Raw genomic sequence first — 17,649 nt, 5'->3', positions numbered from 1 at the left:
CCCTGTTGTAGGAATAGCAAGGCATGTTACCCATCATCATCCCAGAGGCGGAACATCAAGTTGATTCCAAAAATTCCCGAGCCTCGTCCTGAGCGTCAGGCACACGCAGACCCGGGAGTAACGGCCATGCCTCAGTCTGCAGGACTGACCTGGAAGACGCGAGCCTGCCTCTGCCCTGGGCAAGGCTCCTACCCTTGCCTTTTTCCTCTATTGGCTATAGGAGGGGAGTGGGGAAGCAATTTCACTGGCAGCCACCACAGCAGCCTGTAATCAGCCCACCGGTTAGAAGGATACATAAACCAAGAACATGCCTCAGCTCCCCGTCTACGGACGCTCATTTTATCATCGCACAGATGAGAACAAGGGAAGCATTTGTCACTCAAGGTCTTGGTTGATGAGGCTAATTTGTGCCATATTTGGCATAAAAACAAATCTCCAAGTACCCTGCACAACTGAGGTCAAGGGTGACAGGTCTCTGTGCTCCGCACAACAGGGAGGAGCTGGAGGGCCGCCTGCTCCTTAGTGAAGCTGCAGCAAGTCGTCCAGTGCTGGAGACCCCGTGCACGAGGCGTGCGATGCAGGGAGCACCGGTGGGTCCTGAGCAGGCCAGAGGAGGAGCCAACTGCTGCGGACAGCGTGTCTCAGAACCTGCGCTCATAGCGCTTTAAATGCAGGGCTAGACATCCATTGACAGCATGCTGCCTTCATCTGCCACAGTTCGGTGTTTATTACCAACCCCCCTGCTTGCCTCCATGACTCTCGTGTTTTGTTTATTAGGAAAAACTGCAGGTTATGCTTTCCTAGTGGAATTTCCTAGTGGAATGGGTCAGTTGAATTAAATTTTCGCCTGGACGACTACAAACATTTTTTTCATTAAAAACATACAGCACAGAACATTAGTCTTACATCTTTCTTCATCTTAAAAAATATAAATATAGAGGGATAATTTGTATAGGATGTATAGGTATGTACACCTTTAATACGCATATGAGAAATTTGGAACAAGTTTATGAAACTTGAACTTGAAGGAAGCCTTCCCTTGGGCTTCCAAAGAAGGCTCTGAGCCCACAGCAGCTGCCCCAGTTCCCGCAGCCCCTAGATCAGTCTCTGCGGGTCCTCCTGACCTGGTGCACAGTGTCGAGAGGTGCTGGCGGGTCACTGCTTCCTCTGCACAGGCTGCTGGAGACAGAGCTCGCTCCCAGCAGAGACAATGGGCAGGTTGCTCTCCAAGTGGTGGCTGATGAGGTGGCTGATGCTGTCGAAGACCCTGTCCTTCGTCCGGATCTGTGAAGGAAGAGGAGGAGAGGTTGAATACATCCTACGGGGGGGTAGGGGGTGGGGGGGGGTGGAGGGGGGGTGGAGGAGGGGGGCTGGGGGAGGGGCAGCCTTCCTAGAAAACCAAGTGCTCCCCATGCCTCAGAGATGGTGTCTGCAAAGACCCTGGTTACTGACGATGGCCAGTCCATGTAGTTTGTTTCTTCTGCTCACGCCTCTGGGACTGAGCCCTGGAATGTCCCAGCCCACTGCCTACATGCTCTTTTCCTACCTGACCACACCAGGACAGGGGCCTGGAGGCCTGGCCTCCCGCACCTTCAGCAACCAGGGGCCACCTCACCTCTCCCCTGCTCCCTCCCTGTCCTTCTTAGGATCACTCCCAGAAACCCTGTCCAGCCATCCTGCACCCCGCACTGAAGTCTCCAGGCTCCTGTGCCCCTCCCGCCTCCAGCCCCCAGACAAGAACGTGCTTCCCAGCTCAGCCTCAATGCCAGCACCTCCAGGTAGCCCCCTTCCTCCCCACGCCTCCCAGGCTGGCCCCAGCATCCTGTGCTCCCACCAGGAGTGAGCTGCATAGTTCCACAGAGGAGACCCATGGTGCCACTGGAGGAGGAGCCTAGCTGAGGTGAAGGGGCAGCACCCCATGTTACCGGACTCTCAATTCTACAGCCTAGCATGGCACCTGCCCCATGAGCTTTTCCTGAACAGATGAATGCCTGGGCGGCGGGAGGCGTCACCACTCTATTATGCTTGCTGGCCCATGTCGTGGTCCCTGGGGACCTCTGCCATCTCCACCCTGAGCTGGTACATTCACGGGCGGAGACCACACTGAGGAAGACAACGCAGGGCCTGTCAGGAGCAGTCTCGCAGAAGTTTTGGACTCAGTCCCCTGGGACTCGCTCCTTGGAGGATTGGACAATGGGTCACCAATGTCCAATTGTCCCAGCCTCGCTCTCTAGCCTTGGGGAGCCCTCTTTATCAGCCTGCTCATGAGCTGCCAGGCCTATCCTCCCGTGGGGCGACCAGCTCTCTCCACCCTCCTGCAGGGACTCCTGAGGGGACATTTATTTGTCCAAATTATTCTCCTTTCCCCAAATTCTTAATGTCACCCTCGCCTCCCATGATGTGGCCACTCCTGTTTCTCCCCCTCCATCAATCTCTGGGCCAACAGCCCCAGATCCCACTCTCACCCCAGATCTGCACTTCAGGTATTCCTGTTGTGTATTGGAAACGCCCACCCAAGCGCTCTGACAAGGGCACTCCATCTGCTCCACTCTCCCAGTTAGCAAAGCAACAGCAGAAGCTCTAAATTAGGACACTGTCCTCCTGTGGGATCTCTCCCCACCCATGTCTGTATCACAAGAGGGAGAAGAGACCTCCCGGGCCATGGGGTCCCCTGACTCTTGGGCATTAAGCCTAAGGATGTAATCTGTCAGGCAAGTTCAGAAAGGAATCTTTTTGCAAGACTTACTGGCATCTTTCCATCAAGTAATTCTCCTGGGGCTCCTTAGAATTCCTGCCCAGAAAGACTCTCTGGGTGACTCAAGCAGGACACTTGTTTGGAAGCTGGAGGCACTCAGAAACTCAGCTTGAGACCAGTATTGTTGGAGTGTTGCCTTAGTAATGATTCCTTATTCCTGTCTCTTAATGATTAAGACTCATGGAAATTCTGGGGGAACAGGGTGGATGAAGGAGGGTTTATGACGGGGAAATGTCTGGGACAGTGGTCTCCACCTGGGCTCATGTCCAAGTCGCTTGATACACTTGCAGAAACTCCATGCCCAGGTCCCAGCCCAGGCCAATTCCATCAGGAGCTCAGGGGTGGGGCCCGGGCAACAGTGTGGCTTAGGGCACTCGCTCCCTTCCCCCCACGGATTCCAACATGTTGCCCAAGCTGAGAACCACTGTTGAGCACCTTTGCAATATACACAGGCTGGCCAACACAAACACGTGTACGCGTAAACAAAGGCATGCTGAAGAGATAAGTCATACATATTTACTGCCTAAAGCAATAGAGAGGCCAGTTCACTTTATTCTCCTAATTACCCATCAAAACTCCAGTCTGGCTCCTGCCCAGAGAGCCCACAGCCCACAGCGCTATCTGCGTGGAACACCTCTTGTACATTAGAAATGCCAATGGCTGATTAAAACCACCTAGCTGTTGGGACAAACCCAGGTGCTCCAAATACCTGAAGGGATTCTGCTACAGTGAGAACACGCAAAATGTTAAGCAGACTCTGTGAGGTTCTACATAGCAAAGAGAAAATAAGAATGAAGACAAAAGCTTCATCCTATCAGGCTACATAAGAATAGACTAAAATATGGATATATTAGAAAAGAAAAGTCTAAAATCAGTAATGTAAGCTTCCGCCTTAGGAAACTAGAAAAAGAGCGAATTAAATCCAAAGTAACCAGAAGGAAAAAAATAATAAAAATTAGAGCAAAACTCAATGAAAATGAAAATAGAAAATCAATGGAGAAAAGCAATGAAATCAAAAGCTGGTTCTTTGAACAGTAAAATTGGCAAGCCTCTAGCCAGGCTAACTAAAGAAAAAATAGAGAGAACCCAAATTACTAATATCAGAAATGAAAGAGGGGACATCATTACAGACCCCTTGGGCATTAAAAGGATAACCAAGAAATAATATGAACAACTCTATGCCCGCAAATTTGACAACCAAGATGAAATGGGCCAATTCTTTGAAAGACCCAATCTGCCAAAACTCAAATAAGAAGGTGAGTTACTCACATCTGAGTAGGCCTATATATATTAAAGAAATTGAATCAATAATTGATAACCCTTCCAAAACAGGAAGCACCAGGTCCAGATGGGTTCACTGGTGAATTCTACCAAACATTTAAGGAAGAACTTATACCAATTCTCTAGAATCTCTTTCAGAAGATAGAATCAGAGAGAATACTTCCTATCTCCTTCTATGAGGCCAGCATTATCTTAACACCAACACCAAAGACATTATAAGAAAACGACAGACCAATATCTCTCATAAACGTAGATGCAAAAATCCCTAACAAAATACTAGCAAATCAGATCCAAAATGTATTGAAGGAATTATACAATACACCTGAGTGGGATTTATCTCAGGTGTGCAAAATTGGTTCAATAGCTGGAAATGAATTGATGTACTCCATCACATCAATGGGCTAAGGAAGAAAAAGCATGTGATTGTATCAATAGAGGCAGAAAAAGCATTTAACAAAAGCTAACACCCATTTATGATTAAAAACTCTCAGTAAATGAGAAAAATAGAGGTGAAGTTCCTCAACTTGATAAAGCAGATCTACAAGAACCTACAGCTAACATCGTACCTAATGGTGAGAAACTCAAAATCTTTCCCTCTAAAATCAGGAGCAGACAAGGATGTCCCCTCTACCACTTCTTTTCAATATCATGCTGGAAGTTCTAGCTAATGAAGTAAGACAAGAAAAGGAAAGAAAGGTATACTGGTTGGAAATAAAGAAACAAAACTGCCTTTGTTCACAGCATGATTGTCTATGAAGCAAATCTGAAAGAATCAATAAAAAAAACTCTTTGAACGAATAAGGAATTTTAGTAATGTTGCAGGTTACAAGGTTATACACGAAAGTCAATTGCATTCCTATATACCATCAATGAACATACGGAATTAGAAATTTAAAACACAATACTATTCATATTAGTACCCCCCAAATGAAATATAAAATCTAACAAAATATGTAGAAGTACTACAAAGGTGTGAGGAAAGAAATCAAAGAGGAGCTAAATAAGTGGAGAGACATTCCACGTTTATGGATAGGAAGACTCAATATTGTAAGATGTCAGGTCTTCCCAAACTGATCTCTAGATTCAACACAATCCCAATCAAAATCTCTGCAAATTATATTGTGGATATCAACAAACTGATCCTAAAGTTTATTTGAAGAGGCAAAAGACCCAAAATAGCCAACACAATATTAAAGGAGAAGAAAAGGTCAGAGGATTGACACCACCCAACTTCAAGAATTGCTGTAAAGCTGCAGTGATCAAGACAGTGGTACTGGAAGAGGAACCAACACATCAGTGGGACAGAACAGCGAGCCCAGAAATAGACCTGCACAAATAGCGTCAACTGATCTATGACAAAGGGGCAAAGGTGACACAATAGAGAGAAAATAGCCTTTTCAACAAATGGCGCTGGAACAACTGGACAGGCATAGGGCGTAAAAAGAATCTAAACACAGACCTTACACGCTTCACAAAAACTAACTCGAAATGGATCACAGACCTAAATGTAAAATGCAAAACTACACAACTCCTAGAAGCTAATATAGGAGAAAATCTAGATCACCTTGGGTTTGGGAATGATTTTTTTAGATACTCCACCAAAGGCATGATCCCTGAAAGAAAAAATTGATAAGCTGGACTTCATTAAAATTAAAATTTTCTAGGGCCAGCCTGTGGCTCACTTGGGAGAGTGTGGCGCTGACAACACCAAGTCAAGGGTTAAGATCCCCTTACCGGTCATCTTTAAAAAAAAAAAATTCTGTAAAAGACACTGTCAAAGAAAGAAAAGACAAACTAGACTGAAAAAATATTTGCAAAAACATACCTGATAAAAACCATTACCCAAAACATGCAAAGAACTCTTAAAGCTCAACAATAAGAAAATAAAGCCCATTTAAAAAATGGGCAAAAACCTTAACAGACACCTCCCCAAAGTAGATCTACAGATGGCAAATAAGCATACGAAAAGACGCTCAACATCACATGTCAAAGGGGAAATGCAAATTAAAACAATGAGATACCACTACACACCTATTAGAATGGCCCAAATCCAGAACACCAACACCAAATGCTGGTGAGGATGTGGGGCAACAGAAACCTTCATTCATTGCTGCTGGGAATGCAAAACGGTACAGCCACTTTGGAAAGCAGTTTGGAAATTTCTTACAAAGTAAACACAATCTTAACATATGACCCAGCAATCGTGCTCCCTGGTTTTTACCCAAATAAGTTGAAAACTTATATCCACACAAAAACCCACACATGGATATTTATAGCAGCTTTATTCACACTGCCAAACCTTGGAAGCAACCAAGATGTCCTCCCACAGCTGAATAAACTGTGGTTCATACAGACAATGGAATATTATTTAGCACTAAAAAGAAATGAGCTATCAAGCCATGAAAAGACATGGAGGAACCCTAAATGCATATTAATAAGTGAAACAAGCCAATCTGAAAAGGCTACATACTATTTGATTCTACCTATAAGACATTCTGGAAAAGGCCAAAACACGGAGACAATAAAATGATCAGTGGTTCCCAGGGGGCTGGGTAGCAGGGAGGGGTGAATAGGTGGAACACAGAGGATTTGGGGGGCAGTGAAACTATTCTGTGTGACACTGTAATGGTGGATACATGTCATTATATATTTATCTAAACCCACAGAGTGTACAACACCAAGAGTGAACCCTAATATCAAGGATGGATTTGGGTGATATTGGCAAGTGAATGTAGGTTCATCAGTTGCAACAAATGCAGACTTTGGTGGGGAGGTTGATAGTGGGGGAGGCTGTGCATGTGTGGGGAAAGGAGATATGTGGGAAATCTGTGTACCTCTTCAATTTTGCTGTGAACCTAAAACTGCTCTAAAAAATAAGTCTATTTAAAAACAAACTTGAACTTGAAATATTGAACTTGAGAGTGTTGGGTGGGTGAGGTTTTGGGGGCAGCAGCCAGGGAGGTGGGGTAAGGTTTTCAAAGGAAAGAAAGCAACACATCCTGCTCTTTAAACAAGGCCACTTTAGAGCCTCTAGAATTGCTTACAGTAAGGAATTTCTTTTTTGGTTTGATGTTTGTAAACCATCATTGCTAAAAATGTGTTACTTTTTTAAGGTAGAGATTTCAAGTGTTTACAGTGCCTTAAGTAAAATATGCCTCTTCCCCAGGCAGAAATGCACACTTGACTCTGCATGGCCTGTGGTCAGCAGGCGTCACCCCCAGGGTCTGCAAGTGGGGAGGGTGGGGTGGGGGTGAGAGGTGAGGGTGGAGAGGCAGGAGGCAGGCGCAGGTGGCATGGCAAGGACGTTCCTGCTGCATTCGGAGGTGCGGAGTCTTCTGTGGCCTGTGGACAACTGCAGGTCTGTCCTTCCTCCTGGGCACCCATCATGGTTCCCCAGCTGGTTGGCAGAGAAGGCAAGGGCTCCTCCTCTGGCCACGACCTATGTCCAGGTCCAAAGCAGGACAGAGCAGGGCAGCTTCTGGTGCCAGGATCTGGGGGCACTAAAAAATCGCTGGCGATGGAATGAGATGGAGAAATCTTCCCTAGAGATGCCCCGCCAGGGGCTGGCAGAAAGCAGCTGTGCCGTGAGGGACGCGCCTTCCAGGAAGGGCGCAGCGGGCCTCCTTGGACGTGGGTTTCATGCGTGGAATTACAGGGGCGGGTCAAGGTCACAGGCGAGCCTGGGCACCGAACCTCCGAGGTCCCTGCATCAGCGGGCGTGGGTGAGCTCCGGCCTCCGGGCGCTTCGTCTCGGGGATGGGTGAGGTGCCCGTGGAGGAGCTCGGGGAGGCCTCCTGCTCTTGGGGGCCACGCGAGCCTCGCAATGACGCTCGTGGTGGGGGTGCAGCCGGGAGCTGCTGCTGATGCGCCGAGCTGCAGGCCTGACTCGTCCTCACACGGTCATTTCACACGGAGCCTTGTCGCTCACAGGACACGACACACGCGAGGCGGCTGGGCCAGCCCCGGAACGCTGACCTAGCAGCGCCGGGTTTGTGACTTTGGTTCTAACGGTATGGAACGCATCCTGGCTGTTCGTGTGGGCGATCGCAGCCAAGTCCACCGTGGAAATGACTTTTTAGGAGCTCTGCGGCTGGACAGAACAGTCGTCTGTCACCCTAGGGAAATAACTCAGGGGCCCTGCTTGTCCCCAAAAGCTCGGCCATGAGCCCAGCCCCCCCCCCGCCCCCCCGGGTGGAAGGCCAGGCCACCTTAGGGGTATGCTGGTCTCTGTGAGGCTCTGGGACGCCATCGGAGGAGTGACAGCTCAGGAAACCACAGTCTTCACTCAGCTGCTGAAGGCGGGAGGCTGGGACAACCGCACGTCCCCAAAGCTGTCCGCCTCGCAGGACGGGGGCCCCAGGAAGACACAGCCATCCTGCAAAACTAACTTCTTACCTTCGTAAAAACCCAAGACCCCAGAGCAAACCCGGGGAAGGGGAAGAAGGACCGGAGAGACGCGCGCGGTGGGCTCTCCTGCGGCCGCCGGGCCCTCCCGCGGGAGGCGCATCCGTCCCCCCACGTGGAAACCGTGTGCTCCGGGCGCCCCCTTGTGGCCGGCAGAGCACAGCGGTGGGGAATTTGAAATTTGAGAGCTGGAAGCTTCTTTCAACGTTGTCTGGTGTCGGATCTGAAAACATTTTCTTCTTAGCCATGGAACAACTGTGTCACACAGAACCCTCTGTGGATGCCCAAAGTATACAACCGCGGAAAAGAGGCGGCAGGAGGCAGGCCCCAAAGCACTTCCAGGAGCTCCTGTCCCAGGGGGCTTCCAGAAGCAGGACTAGGAGACGATCCTTCCCACCCAAGATGGCCACTAGATGGGTAAGTCACATGAGTTGCCCAAGGCCAGAGGTGACCTGATCAGCATCCTTTTCAGTGGACAAAGGCACAACGCCAAGGCAGAAGTCTCCAGGTCATCCTGCAGATGGAGCAGAGGCCTTGATTCATTCTGCTCCACCCCATCCCATACCCCAGCAGGGATGGACTATGGTCTTGCCAGAATCCTTTCCACAGCTGAGATCCAGGGAAAGAACCCATACAGCCTTGTGCACTGTTCAAGCATCTTGACTGTCCCCCAGGGGTTCCTTCCAGAAACCTGGAGAGGGGAGCAAGGAGAGTGTGGTACAGGGAGGGAGGGTTGCTCCTGCTTCACTGCCAGGCCCTGGGCCACACAGCAGGGCCACGCTAGCTGCCAGCAGCCTGCTGCACAGCCTGCTCCACCAGCGTGGCTCAACGTTGCTGCCTGTGACTTGCTGGGAGGGTTTTCCAGGCTTGCTTTGGATGTGAGCCAGTCCTGGCCTTGCCTTCTTTGCCCCCCGAGGGGGGCAGACACAGGCTTTTCTGTGATGCAAACTGTCATGGAGAGAGATCAGCCTGGGGCCTGCACCATGAGAACTGACTGGCCTTCCAGCTTGATAAGGTTTAGTTAAGAGCATCAAGAGCTCTTTGAGTTGCTTACAATATTTTTAATCATGTGAGAAAGTGCCTTGAAAGTGGAAGAAAATCAGATCCCAAAGACAAAGGAGAGCAAGAGAGGCTCAGTGGGAGGGAATCGAGTTCCAGGCATCCAGAAGGACTGGGTTTATTTGGGGCCACGGATGCCTGAGAAACAACTTGGAAGTGGCGGGAAATTTAAATAATTTAAAATATGAAGTTTATTCTGATTTTCCAAATCTGCCATTTTAGGTCATAACCACCTCACAGTATCTATTCTCTGCCACAACCTCCAGAAAACCAGTGTGGCTTGGCAGAGGGAGAAATACTTCCTGCTTATTTCTTCTTTTTCTGCCTGTTCTTATGTACCTTTCAGACTTCGGAAGAAATTAATTTTTCAGATTTTATTCATCCAAATGTCTGGATTATCCACTTTTGTGTTTAAGTGGCCATTGTTAAATAAAAATTATAGGAGGCCCGGCTTTTGCACTAGGTCCCAACAGACCAGACTAAAAGTCAAAATGGAGTCACCCTGGCTAAAGTTCCATGTCACCAAACCCAAATTAAGTTCCCTCTGTTTTAATACTTACACAAAAGAAGTCACCTGAAGGAACATGAAATTAGCTAATCAGTTATTTTTCTGTAGTTCTGTCTCCCTGTCCCCACCTTACAAGGAAAACTAACTTTGAAAAGTAACTAATACATTCCCTGTTCCTTGCTTCTGCTCTTTCAGCCCTTCTGTGTCTGTAAAGCCAGTCTCTTCTGCTCAGCTCATTGGAACATCTACTCTACTTTATGGAATAAAGTGTTAACCTGATTCCAGAATCACAAATAAAGCCATTCGAGATCTTTAAACTCAATTTGTTGTAATTTTGTCCTTTGAGACCATGCAAAGCTGGACAGAATCAGAAGGTACAGTCATGAAGGGGAAAGACCACTGGTCAGGAAATCACAAGTCTTGGGTTCTAATCCTGTGCCTACTGCTCAAGTGCTGTGTTAACTTGATGAGTCACCTAACATGTCCTTCCTTATTTTTATAAGGTTCTGTCGATGAGACCCTGCAGTTCTCAACTTGAGCAGTGTCAGAGTCCCCTGGGGGGCTTGTGAAAGCTCAGTCTGCTGTTGCCCACCCACAGTTTCTGACTCAGGAGGTCTGGGCTGGGCCTGAGAATCTGTATTTCTAACGAGTTCCAGGTCTCTGAGAACCACTGAGCCAGAGCAATCGCTGCAAGCTCTGCTGGTCTAATTTGTAGCGATAACTGGAATACAGCACCTCCTGGTTCATTCTGTCCCTGCCATTATCCCTGCAAAACAGAGAGGCCTCTTTCAGGATGCTCCACTGGTACATAAAATAGCCTCGTGGTCCGAAGCCGTCTCTCCTCAGTGCACAGCAGGAAGCAGGTGCCCCCAACCTGTGACCCCTGTGAGGAGCAGTCTAGTGCAGTGACAAGTGACAAGAAGGTAGTTCTGAGCACTTGTTACATCTGGGCCTGCCACCTCCTGACGGCACCCATTATGGCAAGTTACTGACGCCTCTGTAAATGGCTTTCACATGTCCTACTTCATAGCACTGTTGTCAGAATTAAAGGATCACTACCTGTGAAGTGTTTAGCACAGTGCAGAGCCCCTAGAAAGTGTTTGCTATTCCTATTTCCTTACCATGCTGAGCAGTTCAGCCTTACTCTGGAGACAGTGGGTTTCCGCGGGGCAGACAGTGACATTAGCAGAGCTTCCTCTGGCAATGCGGGGTGCGGGGGAGTCTCTGAGAGTCCCGTGGGAGGAGAGGAGGGGGCGGCTTTCAGGGGTACTTAGGGTGCTTTGGTCAGTATTATTTGAAAAAGGAGCATGAGCAGGCAGCTGTGGGGTGGCTAAGGCTGGGTGACTAGGCTGTGAAAGGACACCAAGAAGGGTGGCGGGGACGAGGAGGTAGGGACAATGCCCCCACTGCAAACGTGATGGGCTTGAGCTGCCTGGGAGGTGTGTAGATGGAGCTGCCCTGTGGGCAGTTAGAAGTACTGTTCAAAGGCTTTTCATTAACGGATATGTTCAATAAATGACGGAATGATTACATCGGTCCCTTCCAAAGGGTCACGCTGGAACAAGTGAAGCCATCAGACAGGGACTTCTCCTGCTTAAAACCCAGATCACATTGGAACAGGTTGCACACGTGGAGCTGCTGCCTTTTGTCTACTTTCCTGGCTTTGGCTGGATCCACTGAGAGACCCCCTCCCATCCACCCAAAGGCTTGTGCCTAAATCCACCCTAACTCAGGTGGGATGCAGGCCAACCCCAGACACCTTGCCCAGGCGTCATCCAGGTTGGAGAGTAAGGGATCTTTCCCAGACCTTCGGGCCACAGTGGGGGACCCATATCAGCCCCCTGGGGTGGCAATGCCATGAGTCAAGCTTGGGATCTGGTACACACACTGCTTGCACACCCACAACACCCCCCTTGCCCCACGTGAGCACTCTTATTTTCCACCCAGACAGTGAGCCTGACCTTGAGTCCCTGCATAGCTGGGACCCTGGACAGTCCTTTCTCTCCAGCTCCTGTGTCTCCCTGAACCCCATTGTCCTGGGTGAGGAGGAGACTCTTGGGCACCCTATAGTTCAGCTTCCCTAGCCCGCTCCTTCCGGGTCTAACACTGGTTCCTTTCCTAGGTCCAAGGAAGCCCCCAATCATCCCCAAGTTTTCCCAAGAGTCAACGAAATCTGTTTCTGACAATAGAGAAGAAAAAAAAGGTAGAGAACTGACCGTGGTGACCAAAAAGGAAATTTATAGGAAATGGCCACCACTCAGGATTGCTTCAGAGCCGTGTCAGACGGGAGCAGGAAAGTGGGGACACATTAGGTCCAAGCTCCCCCAGGACAAGGCTCCTCAGCCCTGCACATCTGAGAACTTGCAGAGAAAAAGAAGGAAGGTTTCTCACCAGTTACGGAATGAGGAAGATGCTAACATTTACCCATGTGTTTTTATTTCTTTAATTTTGAAATTCTTTATAGGAAATAAGCAGAGATGGGGGAAATGCCAATGTTTTGCATCAGTTAGGATGAGAACAGGCAACGCCCTATCCCACCTTCCCCAAACCCAGCAAAGAGACCGTGGAGGAACGAAGTTCTAAAACAAAAGAGAAGAAGGGATAGGCTGCGGGCTAACAGAAAGACGGAAGCCTGTCGAGAGATAAAAGAAAGCAAGGAGGAGAACAGCCTAGAATGTGAGGGGCAGGGGTCCCCCAGCAGAGCAGGAGGATCTGCAGCAGCGGGAGGGGGCCAGTGAGGCCGCTGCAGGGACCGCTCCTGAGCAACCGAGCTGCAGCTCCCACCTCCCCCTCTGCCTCCTTGCAGCCAAACTCGCATTTGACCTTCAGGGAAGAAGTCAGAGACTATTTATCCAAGGAAATTAAACATACTGCCTGGGGGGAATTGAAGTTGTGGGAGGAGAATGGTGACCCCCAGTGAAGTACTCTTGGGAGACGCCCAGCCTAAAAGTCCGAGCACCTCCCCTTCTCAACCTACAGTCTAACCAGTCCGACAACACCCTCCACCTTCCAGACAGGCATCCCTCCACTGTCCACACCACCTCCACACATGTTCACCTGGCCTCTCCATCAGTCTTCTGATGCTGGGGGTAGAGTGGAGGGAAAGAGAGCTACGTGTATCATAGCAAAGGGGACCCACCCTAGGAAAACCAATCCAGTCTCCTGTTCTCACATATCACAGTGAACAAGTACTGGGCACCTCGAAAACACCAGCACCATGAACAGAAAGACCGTGATGAGCAAACCAACACCTGCCACAGAAGAGAATTTGGAAAATAGAAAACAAACAAACAAACAAACAAACAGCTCATATTAATAACATTAATAAGTCAAAAAATTACTAACTGCATTCATTTAAAAAAGAACAAGATGCATCAAAAATAAAACAGAGGACAAAAATCTTTTAGAAATTAAATACACAATTTGTAAAATTATATAAATATGTATCATATATATATATATATATATATATATAAAACATAAGGTTTGTAAGATAGTCTAGGAAAGCTCTCAGAACATGAAGAAAATTTTCAAAGAACTGGAAACTTGAGGGAAAGACAAGAGACAGAAGGTCAGCCCAGGAAGTCTACCCCCTTAATCAGGAGTTTTGAGAGGAAAGAATACAGAAGGCAGAAAATTGTCAAAGAAATAAATAATATAAAAAAATTGCTCTGACTTAAAGAAAAACGCAAGTCTTCAGATTGAAAGGATTCATCGTGTCCCTGGAAAAATGAGTGGGAAAATATACACACTTAGATTCATGACCATGTCATTGCAGAACATAAGGAAAAAAGAAAAAATCTAAGTATTTCTAGAAAAAGTAACCACAAGGGATGAATAATTAGACCAGACATACTACTACCAACTATACGGTAAACCAAAAGTGACTTCAAAACACATTTTCAGACATGTATGGATTAGAAAGTTTATACTCATACACTTGTTCTGAGAAAGGTACTTAAGGAAGCAGTTCATTAAAAAGTGAGTGAAAGCCAAGAAGGAGGACGATACAGACACACAACAGACTGAAACTCACCCAAGAGTCCAAAGAAAATACGTGCCTAAGTGGTAGGTTTGCTCTAGAAATCTATTTGTCCACCTTAGCAGAGGAAATCCATCTGTTTTCACATGTGTTCCAAACAATACATGGAATGAGCAAGATGCTGGGTGACAGTAATCACATTGTGAGGACACATAGCTTCCTTCTCTAAAAAACAGGGCAATTAGAAACTTCAAAATTAACTGACTTAAAAAGCAATTGTATAAAAGAGTACGCATATAATGTAATGCTGGGCCTAACAAACAGAAATGTAATATATGTATGATATATGCGCCAATAACAGCACAAAAGAGGTGGGTAGAAGCACAGCTACATGGGGCTGAGATAACTTCAGATGGTCAAATAATAATTATAACAATGTATCGTTGGGTTTGTAACAATGATGGATGTAATATGTACAGCAATAATACCATACAAAGGAAGGAAGGGGAATACAGTCATATAAGAGTAATATTTATATATATCACAAGATTTAAGCTAGTATAAATCTGAAGTTGATTCTGATGAGATGTATATGATAAACCCTGGAGTAACCACTTTAAAAAACTTTTAAAAATAGTAAAAACAATTACTAAAAAATTAAAATGCCACATTATAAAATATTCACTTAATGCAAAAAAAGTAAAAAAGAAATAGAGGAATAAAAAAAGACATACAAAAACATGACACATATAAAAACAAAAAGTAAAATGGCAGATGTAAACTCAACTATATCAATAATAACATTAAATATGAATGAATTAATGCGATCAAGAGGCAGAGATTGCCAAAGTGGATTAAAAAACATGACCCAACTATATGCTGTCTGAAGGAGACACTTTAGATTTAAAGATACAAATAGATTGGAAGTAAAAGGGTGGAAAAGGATATATCAAGCAAATAGCAACCATGAGAAAGCTCAAGTAGATATAGCAATACCAAACAAATAGACTTCAGAAAATATGTTACTAGAGATATAGAGGGATATTTTATACAAATGAAAGGTTGCTCCATCAAGAAGATATAACAATGATACACATATATGCACTTAATAGCAGAACTATAAAATACATGAAACATAAGTGACAGAAATGAAGGGGAAAACAGGCAATTCAACAATAACAGTTAGAGACTTTAATATGCCACTTTTACTATTTTTTAAGAAATGGAAGACTTAAAAAACACTACAAACTAACTAAACCCAACAGACATCTATAGAACACTCCATCCAACACCAGAATATGCATTATATATGCTAACCGATTTGATACTTAGATGAAATAAACAAATTCCTAGAAAGATAGAAACTATCAAACTGACTCATGAAGAAATGGGAAATCTAAATAGACCTATAACAAGTGAAGAAAATTAGTAATCAAAAAAACGACCCACAAAGAATAGCCCAGGATCAGATGGCTTCACTGCTGGATTCTACCAAACATTTAAAGAAGAATTAATACCAAGTCTTCACAAACTCTTCCAAGAAATAGAAGAAGAGGGAACACTTCCAAAATCATTCTATGAAGCCAATATTACCAATGCCCAAACCAGGCAAAGGCACCACAAGAAAGAAAAAAATAAGAACAAAAAACAAAAAATTACAGACCCATATCTCTTAAGAATATGGGCGGAAAAATCCTCAACAAAATACTAGCAACCCAAACCCAGCAACACATAAAAAGAGTTATACACCTTAACAAAGTGGAATTCCCAGGAATGCAAGGCTGGTTCAGCACCTGAAAATCATTTAATGTAATATGCAATGATAGTATAAAAACAAAAATCACAAATTATCTCAGTAGACACAGAAAAGTTTTTGACAAAATCCAACACTCTTTCATGTTAGAAGCACTCAACAAACTAGGAGTAAAAAGGATTTTCTCAACAGGGATTTTTCCCTGATAAAGGGCATCTACAAAACTCTCAAAGCTAACATCACACATAATGGTGAAACACTGGATTCTTTTCCACTCAGGATCAGTAAGGAGGACAAAACATCTGCTCTTGCCACTTCTGTTTATCATTGGACTGGGGACTCTAGCCAGTGTAATTAAGTAACACAAAAAATAAAGGGCGTCCAGATTGCAAAGGAAAAAATAAAACTATCTATATTTGCACATGACATGATCTTATACAATAAAAATCCTAAGGAATCCACTGAAAAACTATTCAACTAATCAGTGATTTTGGCAAGTTTGAAGGAAAAAAGATTAATACATAAAAATCAATTGTTTTTGTGTATACTTGCAATGAAAAAACCTGAAAATGAAATTGAGAAAACAATTCCATTCACAAGAGAATCCAAAAATCAAAATACTTTGGCATACATTTCACAAATGAAATGCAAAACTTATAGTTCATAAAGCATTGTTGAAAGAAAAAAGAAGATCTAAATAAATTGGGAAACACCCCACTTTCATGGATTATAAGACCTAATACTCTACTGAGACTTTCTTTTCTTCTTTGGTGGCTGGCTGGTTTGGGGATCTGAACCCTTGACCTTGGAGTTGTCAGCACCACACTCTCCCAAGCGAGCAGACCAGCCATCCCAGAAGACTTAATTTTCTTAAGATGTGACTATTTCCTAAATTGATCTACAGATTCAACATAATTCCCATCTGAATCACAGCTGACTGCTTCGTAGAAATTGATAAACTTATTCTAAAATTCATATGGTACTGCAGCAGCCCCCAATAGCCAAAACAATCCTGAAAAAAAGAACAAAGTTGGGGGACTCACCCTTTCTAATTTAAAAACTTATTACAAAGCAATGGTAATCAAAAGAGCATGGTCCTGGCACTAGGGCAGACATATAGATCCACGGAGCAGACTTGAGAGTCCAAAATGCAACTATATATCCATGGTCAACTGATTTTCAACAATGATGTCAAGACTATTCAATGGGGGAAAAAACAGTCTTTTCAACAAATGATATGAGACAACTGAATATCCACATGCAAAGAATGAGATTGAACCATTACCTCACACCATATCCACGAATTAACTCAAAAGCAAGTAAAAATATTAAGGATAATGAGAGTCAGGTTCTTTACCGCTGGAGAAGGGAGTTATAAATATGGAAAAGAAAATAACTCTAACTATAGGGAACTATAATATATTGGATTGGAATTAGCAGATTTGCTGGGAACTCATGGTTTCCAATATTGTTATGGGTCAAATGTGTCCCCCAGAAGTTCGTGTATTGGAAACTTAATCTCCATTGTAACAGTGTTCAGAGGGTGGGTGATCCAGTTATGGTATTTGAAAGGTGAGGCCTTTGAAACGTGATGAGATTGTGAGGACTGTGCCCTTTGCATGGATTGGCCCATTCATGGAGTAGTGGGCATGGTTCTGATGCTTTTAAAGGAGAGCATGTGAGCAGGTTAGTTGCCTCTTGCTTAAGCCATTCTCTTGCCGTATGATATCTTGAGTCACTTAGAGTCACCCCATCAGGAAGAGGGTCCTTACCAAAAATGTGTTACCTGCACTTTGGACTTCCCAGCCTCTGAAACTCTAAGAAATAAATGTCATTTCTTTGTAAATTACCCAGTTCCAGGTATTCTGTTATAAGCAACAGAAACAGACTAATACAAATCTATACAG

The 17,649-nt window shown here is 45.3% G+C and overlaps 1 protein-coding gene across 1 annotated transcript in view; it reads right to left on the bottom strand.

The window, feature by feature from the left end:
• Positions 1-1,155: 1,155 nt before the first annotated feature.
• The window catches only part of SHC3 (SHC adaptor protein 3), a 145,096-nt gene continuing 128,602 nt past the window's right edge, over positions 1,156-17,649 (bottom strand). The window contains exon 12 of the mRNA XM_063100869.1: positions 1,156-1,284. Within this exon, the coding sequence (XP_062956939.1) occupies positions 1,156-1,284 (129 nt within the window). The remainder of the gene's footprint in view (positions 1,285-17,649) is intronic.

The sequence above is a fragment of the Cynocephalus volans genome, chromosome 6 (genome assembly GCF_027409185.1).
Source record: "Cynocephalus volans isolate mCynVol1 chromosome 6, mCynVol1.pri, whole genome shotgun sequence".
Lineage (NCBI taxonomy): Eukaryota > Metazoa > Chordata > Mammalia > Dermoptera > Cynocephalidae > Cynocephalus > Cynocephalus volans.
This window is presented reverse-complemented; position numbering and strand designations above follow the sequence as displayed.